Source organism: Canis aureus, chromosome 33 (assembly GCF_053574225.1).
Source record: "Canis aureus isolate CA01 chromosome 33, VMU_Caureus_v.1.0, whole genome shotgun sequence".
NCBI classification, from domain to species: Eukaryota; Metazoa; Chordata; class Mammalia; order Carnivora; family Canidae; genus Canis; species Canis aureus.
Genome location: NC_135643.1, coordinates 22,640,516 through 22,650,392, shown reverse-complemented (window position 1 = coordinate 22,650,392; position 9,877 = coordinate 22,640,516). Strand labels below are relative to the sequence as shown.

Sequence of the window (9,877 nt, the reverse complement as noted above, 5' to 3'; positions counted from 1 at the left end):
ATGTCTTAATCAATTGCTACTAACATCAAAGAGACCTCGAATATACCCAAGATCTTTCCTGGTTGGCATTCTGGTCTGAAGAATCTGTCTCTCTCAACCTCACTGATTTGGGAGACCATTCTACCCCAGTGCCATTTCAATCATACTTCCTTAAAAAAAAGTATCCTGAGGGTGAGGTGAGGGGTTTGTTAGAGGCTTCCCTTGCTATCTGAAAGTAGAGAATTCCTATGAAAACTTTCCCAAATGGAAATGGCATAAATTGAAGAAGCAGTTATTAATTTATATGGAGAAATTTTTGAGCATTCCCAATCTGCCCTAAAAAAAATAATCTTTCTTAGTTTTTTCTCCTATCTTAGGATACATCTTGCTAATGGATGCACATGATAAATGGAAATAAAGCTCAGAAGTTCCCAAGATACAGTTCAAAGCTGCGGTGGCCTGATGCTGAAGTGCTGAGTGTTGTTCCAGGCTAAGAGCTCTGCAGGGCCACTCTGGCCCCTCAGGGTTCATGCTGCCTTGTAACAGCTCACTATAACACAAACACTGAACACTAGTTTCCAAAGCAGAGGATACTTGTATATTTTTCTTTATTCTTCATCAAATTCCACCAATAAAAGCCAGGAATGAGCAGTAAGTGATCATATCCTTGCTTAAGTCTATTAGAAATATCCTGAAAAACCTCCCTGGACATCCCTAAGAAGTCCTCTTCTTCTCTTTTTTTTTTTTTTTTTTTTTTTTACTCAAGAGAAGAGCAGAACCCATGTAATATGGTTTTTGCACTAGTCTCCAGAAGATGGTCTTTGCTAATCTGGCTTTTAGGTAGGAAAGAAAGAGGAAAAGTTGATTTCTTGTGGATTTTGCTCTAAACTTTAACCCTCAGGCAATTAAAGCCTCTTTATCCAAAGTGAGTCTCTGGTTAATAAGGCCCCTTTTATAACCAGTCCGAAACACACTTTCAAAACAAAAGTTAGAAAGTTGTATGAACCATTTTCAAGAAAGATCTGTTTCTGTTCAGAATCGCCCTGACCTTTTTGTTGAAGAAGAACAAAATAATGTAGTAACAAAAACACAAGTGGCTGCCAAAGGAAGAGAAAAAAAAGTTCCTGTAAGAGGCTGAAACAATAAATCTCCTCTCTGCTGAACTCCCAAAGGGAGTGTGTGTATTTCCTCCCGTTCTTTATCAGAGCCCCCGAAATAAGTGGGAATGGGTAGTGGCTGTTCACATTCAGCACACCTTTTCCATTTGCTAGTAAGGCCTTGCCAGGCTGGAAGGGAGTTGTCTCTGCCTGACTCTGGAGAGAAAAGCCACTGAGACGATCCACGGGCACCATGAAATTCCTTCAAGTGACCATCCTTTGTCTTCTTCTGCCCAGTCTTTGTAGCGGTAAAAAAGACACAGGTATCATTTTCTCTTATTCCTCTGATGGTGTGGATCAGAAATCACTAGTAGGGGACTCTTAGCCTCAGTTTACCTTCGGGGAGCTTCCCCTGAAACTTGGATTCAGCAACTCATTGGCTGAATCAAATGTGTGAGTGTTGATTGGGGGAGTGCGTGGAAAAGGCTCAACAAAAGGGATGTTTGTTTTTACTGAAAGGAAAATGTTTGCTGGTAATGTGGACCTGCGGTATATTTGAGGGCACCATAAAGGTACTCAGAATACATGATAGCATTTTTTTGAGAGTAAAAATCTGGGGATGAAATGATACTTAAAAATGTACTCTTCTTTCTCAAAAATGTTCTCTTCTCAGGCTTTAAGTCTAGAAATAACAAGAATGTCAAGTATGGGTGAAAGGCTGTAATCAGAAATACTGCATTGCAGATGCTGGCCTATATTTTTCCCAACTATCTCTTGGCTCTGATAAATTGAGAGGTTGGATCAAGCTGCCTGGGGAAGTGAATATTACTGTCGACGGTGTAGGATGGGTAAAGAGGAGAGTCATTTGATTAAAGTTAATAACATTTACTCCAGAAATAAGCACATGTCTACACATATACACATTTCAGAAATTTATAGACATAAAAATCCTACCCACTGACTGCAGTTTCAGAAACTCAGATATATAAGAACCACTATAAGCCCTGACGATATTAATGACCAGTTGCAGGAGATTATTACATCTGACTGTTTGCCCTTTCTGAGGGATTCCCCATAAGCAATTAAATTTAACAAATATTTATTAGGATCCTACTATGTACTCATCAGTGCAAAGAATATATAAATGATAAAGACATTGTCCTTACCAACAGTGTAAACGTACTGTTGGGAGAAATAAATATGTAATACTAATATAAGACAGATTTAATAAGTGTGAAAACCAAAGTATAAACTATAATAAAATGACACAGTTGGGAAATATTGATTCTGAAAGCCCTGGAAAACAATCAGTTCTAATTTTATTTTGCTTGTTCTCTTTTCAAAAGTTTGCTGCCTACAAAAATTCTAATTTAGAATGATAATGTAGGAAAAATTATGCACACCTCTTCAGAGATATTTATCATTAATTTCCCAAAATACACAAATAAATTTAGGGCAAAATCCCGAACACTTCAAAAACATATATGATTGTTTATCTGGAGTTAAGTTGCATCAGGTATCAAGGCCAGAAATCTCACTTAAAAGAGTTACCAAGCATCTAATTTTTAAAAAATAAAGAGTATTTATGAGGGGCCACAGAAATCAGTGTGTAAGCTTATAAGTAACTCTTTGATATGCATGGGAAATCTTGATGCCATGGAAAACACTTCCATAAACAGATGTCAGATCAATATAAATTTGAAAGTCTGGGGACAGCCCGGGTGGCTCAGTGGTTTAGCGACGCCTTCAGGCCCAGGGCGAGATCCTGGAGACCTGGGATCGAGTCCCACATCGGGCTCCCTGCATGGAGGCTGCATCTCTCTGTCTGTGTCCCTGCCTCTCTCTTTCTCTCTCTCTCTCTCTCTCTCTCTGTGTCTCTCATGAATAAATAAATACAATCTTTAAAAAAAAAAAAAAGAAAGAAAGTCTGAGTTAGGATGCTCACCACTCCAGGTCTGTAAGCACCATCGAGTTTACTATTTTCCTGGCATTGTTAAACATTGAATGGATTACGAGTCTTTCTGAAAGCAAAATGAAATAGGATCAATAGAATCAGCCTGCAAAACCTCACTGTAAGGAAAAACAGCAAAGTGGAGGACGACGCAGAGCTGACCTGGCAGGTTTTCCTATTATGATCAAATGAGGAAAATACCAACTTTTTTACCTCACTGGTAATGAGCCCAACCTGATAATGGTATCTTCTTTCTAATGAACTATTAGCCCAAGTAAGATAATTTTTTATTTGAGCAGAGATAATGACTACATAATAACTATCTCCTTCAACCTCTGCCAACAGCTCTATTTGTTAACTTAAGGAAAGAGTCTGTAAAACTACTTCATTTGTCTTAGAAAAGGAAGCTCTAGCTCAAGAGCATAAATTGACCATCTGAGTGGTGCCTAGAAGGAACTGGAAGAGATTTTTCCATCCAGGTGTATGATTTTGTTGCACCTGGCTCTGCCTGTCTTATGTTTCCCTTCCCAGCTATGGTGCAGGAAATGAAGCATTTCCTAAGCTAATTTATTAAGTTCTTTCCCTAACCCTCTGTACCGGAAACACATTGATTTCAAAGCTTTGTACATTCCCCAAACTTAGAATGCTTACCATATTTCATCAGTAGAGTTGATTATTAGGAATGAGGAAGGAGGCATTTGATATGCCTTAAATTCACAAGTTGTCAAGAAGATCCATGCTTCTTTGCATAGTAATTTATTCCTAAATAATGATCTTTTAGAGAAATTGACTACTTTTCTTTTTCCTTCTGACATTTTTTGTCAGTCTCAGATTTAAATAAATACAATGTAGTCTTTTGTGCTCATTGTGAAAATCAAGTGAATCTTTCTACATAGCAGCCAGTGACTTTCTATTACTTGGTTGACGGTATAATATTTTACAACCTCCAATTTGGAAAGCTGTTCTGTTGAAATACGTATGGGAGGTTCCCGAAAAAGAACTGCCATTCTTTCCCAAGGTTTTTAAAATTGTGTTTAAACCTGAACAGCCCCTTCCTGTGGCTTTTAAACCCCTTTTGCTTTTAAGCTTAAATTGATGAACCTTTGAGTGTCAGGACTGAGAGAAGTTAAATGAAGAGGGATTCCAAGAGAAAGGAGGCCCAGGAAACAATGTACTCTTCAAGTGCCATTTACTTTTTGAATATTACCTTAATTTAGGAAAGACTAAAATGTTTTAGGCATTTGCAGACAGGAACAAACATCATTTTATTGGTATCTGGAGAATTGAATTGCTCGGAGAAATTCATTTGTCAGTGATTGAACATTTCGGTTTCATGAGGGAGAAATGGATTGAATAGACTGTAAAACAGAGAGTATGCTAAATGCTATAGATTTGCAGAGATCAGTAAGACTCCACTATGGTCCTTGAAATGGGGGAGAGAAGCACAGTCAAGTAATTATAAGTATGATTATATTGTAGGTCTTAAGAGGTAAATAATGGTACAGAGCTTAGTTTGGGGTGTGGGGCCTCAGAAAGGGCTTCGTATCAAAGTGGAAATTATGATAAACTTTGACATTTGAAAGACAGGAGGTTCCAGATCGATGAAATTTCTTGAGAACATGAAAACATCAGTATATTCTAGTGTACACATGTAAGGAGGTCACAGATTGGACACAGGTAAGTTGTGGAAAATAAGGTTGGAAATAGAGCCTCAAGATATGTCGACTACCAGAGTGAGAGATGTCAAGTAGTTAAGAGTCCATAGTTACAAATGAATAGTGAATTAATTTAGAGTCTCTGAATGTGTTTGACTGTGGGAGTTATATGATTGGGCTATAAATTGGGAAGATTAAACTGTCAGCAGGATATGTTAGACTATTGCAATCAGGAGAGACAAAAGTTAAAGAAAATAGCACAAATGTCATTTCAAGTATGAAAGTCTGTCAATACAATGAAAAGAATGATCTGGGGAAGAGCTTAAAGGAAGTAGAAAGTTTGAAGTTTGACATTTTCTTGACTGGCAATGAGGGAGAAAGTCACTGAGATGTACAGAGAGAATTATCTGAATATTAGGAGCAGGGAAATGGTTTGGGAGCAGGAGAAGGGAAGGATAGATGGAGGCAGTTTAAGGAGAAAAATGATATATTTGATTTTGGACATGGTGAGTTCGAAATCCTAATAAGATATTTAAATAGAGATGTTCAGGATAAATTAATATCCCTGGGTAGTTGGAATGCCCCTGAGGGGTTGAGTGTTCTTTACTCTTGAAAACCCCAGAAGTTCTTAGTTCTGCTTATTGTAAGATTAATAACATAGAAAAACAATTTAATTCTCACCTAGATGCTCATATTTCTAACTCTCTTATGGCACTTTTTAGAAAAATTCTATCCTAATGATTGGTAGGCGTATCTTATTTCCTCTGCCAGACTCTAAGTACCTTGAAAGTAGAGGCCATATATAGATATATTACCATATGTAGTTAGTTTGTCCAGTAGCAGTTCTAAGCATACAATAAGGACATAGCTGAATGAACACATAAATGAATACTACAATTGCCTTCTTTTATTTTATTCATTTTTAATTTCTTCCAATGACACTCACCAGTTTACTGCCTTGTCCTTGTGAAAAGATTATGGACATGATGTATGACTCATAGCATATAACACGGACACAAGTGGATTACTTTGATCCCTGGCTATGGAAATAGGCACCAAATATAAGGGGAAATGTGCTTCTTATCAAAGGTAAGCCAATTCCCAAAGTCTAGCCAGGAGAGAAGGTGATAGGGAGAGATAGACAACCTAGTACCAGGTGACAGTAATTTACAACAAATCTGGAGAAAATGCTCTGTCTATAATCCTTGGGGGGAAGGATACCTAAAGACAGTTGGCTCTACTTTTTCATTTGGGGTATAAAATACTTTATGTAATACCTTCTTTTTTTTAAGATTTTATTTATTTATTCATGAGAGACAGAGAGAGAAAGAGAGAGAGAGAGAGGCAGAGGGAGAAGCAGGCTCCATGCAGGAAGCCTGATGTGGGACTCCATCCTCACACTCCAGGATCATGCCCTGGGCAGAAGCCAGGTGCTAAACCTCTGAGCCACCCAGGGATCCTTTATGTAATACCTTCCTATAGTTAGAAATATTCAAAGAGAAACCTTATTCTCAATTTCTTAAAATTATAAAATGGCTTTCCTAAAAAGCAAAGTTCCCAAAAAGGAAAGTTTAAGAAAGTTAAGTAAATACCACATATCATTAATTCATGTGTTATTTTAGATAGCATTGCTTTAGAGCAGGTCATTTCACTTACTACTTCTGTTTAGTTTCGCCACTATCAGAAAAATTTTACCTAAAATGAGTGATTATAGGAAGAATGAACCTATATGCAAACAAATCCAATGGGAAAGTATTTAGTCCCCAAACCATTTGTTTAATGTTTTTTTTTTTTTTTTCCAGGACTCATTTTTTAAGAGTCTCTACTTAAAAGTAGAAAAGATCATTCTAGAATTCCTGTTTTTAAGAGATTCGTAACAGTTGTCACCAGTTAAGTTCTCTGCTGATTTTATCTTGCTAATTGTAATTATTCAGATAATTGAGGGGAAAAAATGATGCACATGTGAGGATTTCAGAACGCTTTTATTTTACTGGATCATTGCCAGTCCTTTCCTTTTCATTGATGAAGGTACATTTCAAGCTCCAGGTGAATACTTTAACTTGTGAATAATTATCTGATTCAAGCAACCATGCCATTTTTTTAGTCATCACTTTCCAACTTCCTCTTCATCTTTGAAAACAATTTGAGATGCACATTTCTAAACACTGAATGTCAAAGCAGGAATGTACTCTAAGAGACATTCAATTCCTGTTGGTAAGTGCCTCCTTTCCTGTTGCTGAATTCCTGTGGGTCATTAAAGCTCTATCAGGGTAGGATAATAATGCCTGTTGGGTGTTAAAAGAAACTCTTTTAGTTAGCAAACAAGATCCTTTTTGTACTGTTGCAGACACAACATCAGCGTCAATGGGAAAAACATTAGTGATGCCAATCACATCCAGAAAGGCCAGTACACGTAGTTCCCAAATTTGGGACAAGTATAAGAAAAAAATCGTTTTTAAAAAATGAAAAAAGAAAAATAGTTTTCTAAACTTAAATGGAAGTTTTGTGCCTTGTAGAAATATCAGCAGAGATAATCATAACTAGTCTTCAAATAGAAGCAGCCATTGTGTATTAGACACCTGTGTGTCTTTCCCTGTGTGCTCTCTGGCTGTGTTTACTCCAGCCATTGTTATGGCAACCTGCTACACACAAGTGTAGCCTGACAGCACCTTACCTCATGTGAATATTTACCTTTTGCTTTCCTGTCTGCTGTTATGCTAACACCAAGGCATGCATCACCTGCAAAACCCCCACTGGCACTACTGTATGTCTGCCCTGGATGTTCAGGAACAGTAGCCCTCTGTGAGATAGTTCTTGCTGAAAGGGAGAATGGAGCCAGTGAATGAATGCTCTCCTCTTCTATTCCTGCTCCATTTCACTGCTCTAGTCCTCTGTTCCTTCCCCTGACTTCACTTTCCTTTACAGATTGTCCTCACCCAAGCCTTTGTCTCAGGCTCTGCTTTCTGGGGATATCCGGCACTTAATATTTTTGTTGACGGGAACATTTTGGTTTGCATGGTAGTGTATATCGAGATATAGACTTGTTACAGTTTCTCCAATACTTCAATTACTATACACCATCTTTCTTCCTCTTCACTTAAAAAACAAACAAAAAGCTTTGTCAATCTTTTGATGACTATGGTAAACAATATTCTGAGCAGGTCTAGTTCTAAGATAACATTCTTTATCTCCAATTCTTTGTCTAAATATGAGAAAAAAGATAACATTTGCCTGTTTGCATAGAGTCAGTCATGAATTATATTGTGTGGTGAGTAGCCAAAAATATTGAAGTCATTGACTTTATTCTTGGTGTACTGCTCATCTGAAATATGAACTGCTTTTTAAATCTGTCTATTCATATTGTGGCTTGAGTCCAAATTAGTTGTGTCAAAACCTAGACTCAATCAGAACTGGTCCAAGTTAACCCAGGTGAGTATCATCCTGACATTTACTGGCGTCTACCATTCATGGTGCCTGGCCCTTTACACAGCTTATTTCCATCACAACATTTATGATTCTCATTTTTACTGATTAGGAAACGGGGCTATAAAGTTATACTGGAGCGATGTGGCTAAAATCAAACCAGAGGATGTTGTTCTTCAAAAATCTTCCTTATAGCTTGCTGTCTCCCAATGTGGTGAAATTGCAGTAGTTGAATTTTTCTAATAGGAAGGAGGAAGGATAGAGACTTGTCAATTGAGTAATTCAGAAGCCACTGCTGCTTCTCATAACGTCTTCTACTTCCTTTAAACCACAAACTAAGTGCCATGAATGAGTTTCTGTTTAGTGATAATGGTTCTCTTAAGATGCTGGATTCAATTAATTAGTGGAGGATGCAATGAAAAGAGTTGTAGGCATTTGCCTACCTACCCTTTGTTAAGTTAGTTGAAAAAAAAAAAGATGTACTTGGCTACAATATAAATGTTAATGCAGCTAATATGGGACTTGGAGGAGAAGAAAAGCAGCAGAGGAAATAACTATTAATGCATTAATCACTTAGTGTCACATTTATAATTCTTTTGGAGCCAGACTGTTCAAATTCCAGCTCTGCCACTTACTCTCTATGTGAACTTGGGCAAGTTACTTAACCTTCAGCATTCCCAGCTTTAAAATGCAATGAGTGCAGCCTACATCATGGGAGGATTAGGGGGATCACATGAAGGGATGTACACAAAGTACCCACCATAGTGCCTACATCTGATAACTCTATAAGATTAGCTGAGGTTTAGAACTCAGAGTCCTATAGTTTATTATATCCCATTCCTTAGATAAATGGCTTTATTTCCAAATTGATTCTGACGCAAAAATCAGCAAACATTTAAATAATTGTAATGTTAATTCTTACAAAATGAAAAACCAGCACAAGAAAGTTTTTCATGGAAGAATCGATATGAGATACTAGAAAGGTGATTGCAAAGTTATATTTTTGATCAGAATATATACAGGCACAACTTGATAGATGCAGACTCTATTGTCTAGAGTGTCTTTCAGGTTTGTAGGTTATTTAACTCACCAGTCACTCAAATTAATAAATAAAATTATGTTCGTTTTAAATTTGGATTCTGACTTTGTACTCTTGAGAACTGTCAACATCCTCACATGTTATTACCGGTCTTAAAGCATTGAGCACTGCTCAATCTGAGAGGTGAGATATGTTAGTGGAAGGAACCTTGATTTTAATGTGAGAACCAAGTTTGTGTCCATCTTCTTAGTATGCTGAAATCGATAAAAATATTAAATGCTTCCTAGCCTCTAACTCTTTGTCTAAATATGAGAAAAAAGATATTTGTTGATACGGTATTAGAGTTACATGAGAATACAAAAAAACCTATTTTAAGTGCTCTGTAAGTCATAAATTACTATTTAAATACTAGTTATTAGAATGCAAGCTAACATTTAAGTCACAGAATCAAGGGATTAATAGGAGGGCATTTCATAAATTTGAGAATTTTTCCTTATTTGATGGGTCTTTGCCATTCCACCACTGCTTTTTTAGCTGTAATACCTTTATATGTTTTTCTATGGCTGCTACACATTCAAATAGCCATGTGTTAGAATAACGCTTGAGTTATAAAAGCCACACACACAAAACACAGAAAACCATTTGAATCACACATTGGGCTTATTTTTAACTGAAATGGGAAAAGAAATTATTTTCTGTGGTATGAACTGTGAAATCACCTTCTTAGGGCTTT

At 36.9% G+C, this 9,877-nt stretch overlaps 1 protein-coding gene across 2 annotated transcripts in view; it reads left to right on the top strand.

Annotated features, from left to right (window-relative positions):
- The first annotated feature begins 1,153 nt into the window (after window positions 1-1,153).
- Window positions 1,154-9,877, top strand: part of EMCN (endomucin) — a 120,094-nt gene continuing 111,370 nt past the window's right edge. Inside the window, exon 1 of one of the 2 annotated variants that reach the window (XM_077882129.1) lies at window positions 1,154-1,399. In XM_077882129.1, coding sequence (XP_077738255.1) covers window positions 1,330-1,399 — 70 coding nt within the window. In that variant the 5' untranslated portion in view covers window positions 1,154-1,329. The remainder of the gene's footprint in view (window positions 1,400-9,877) is intronic. The other variant, XM_077882128.1, reaches the window with a different exon arrangement.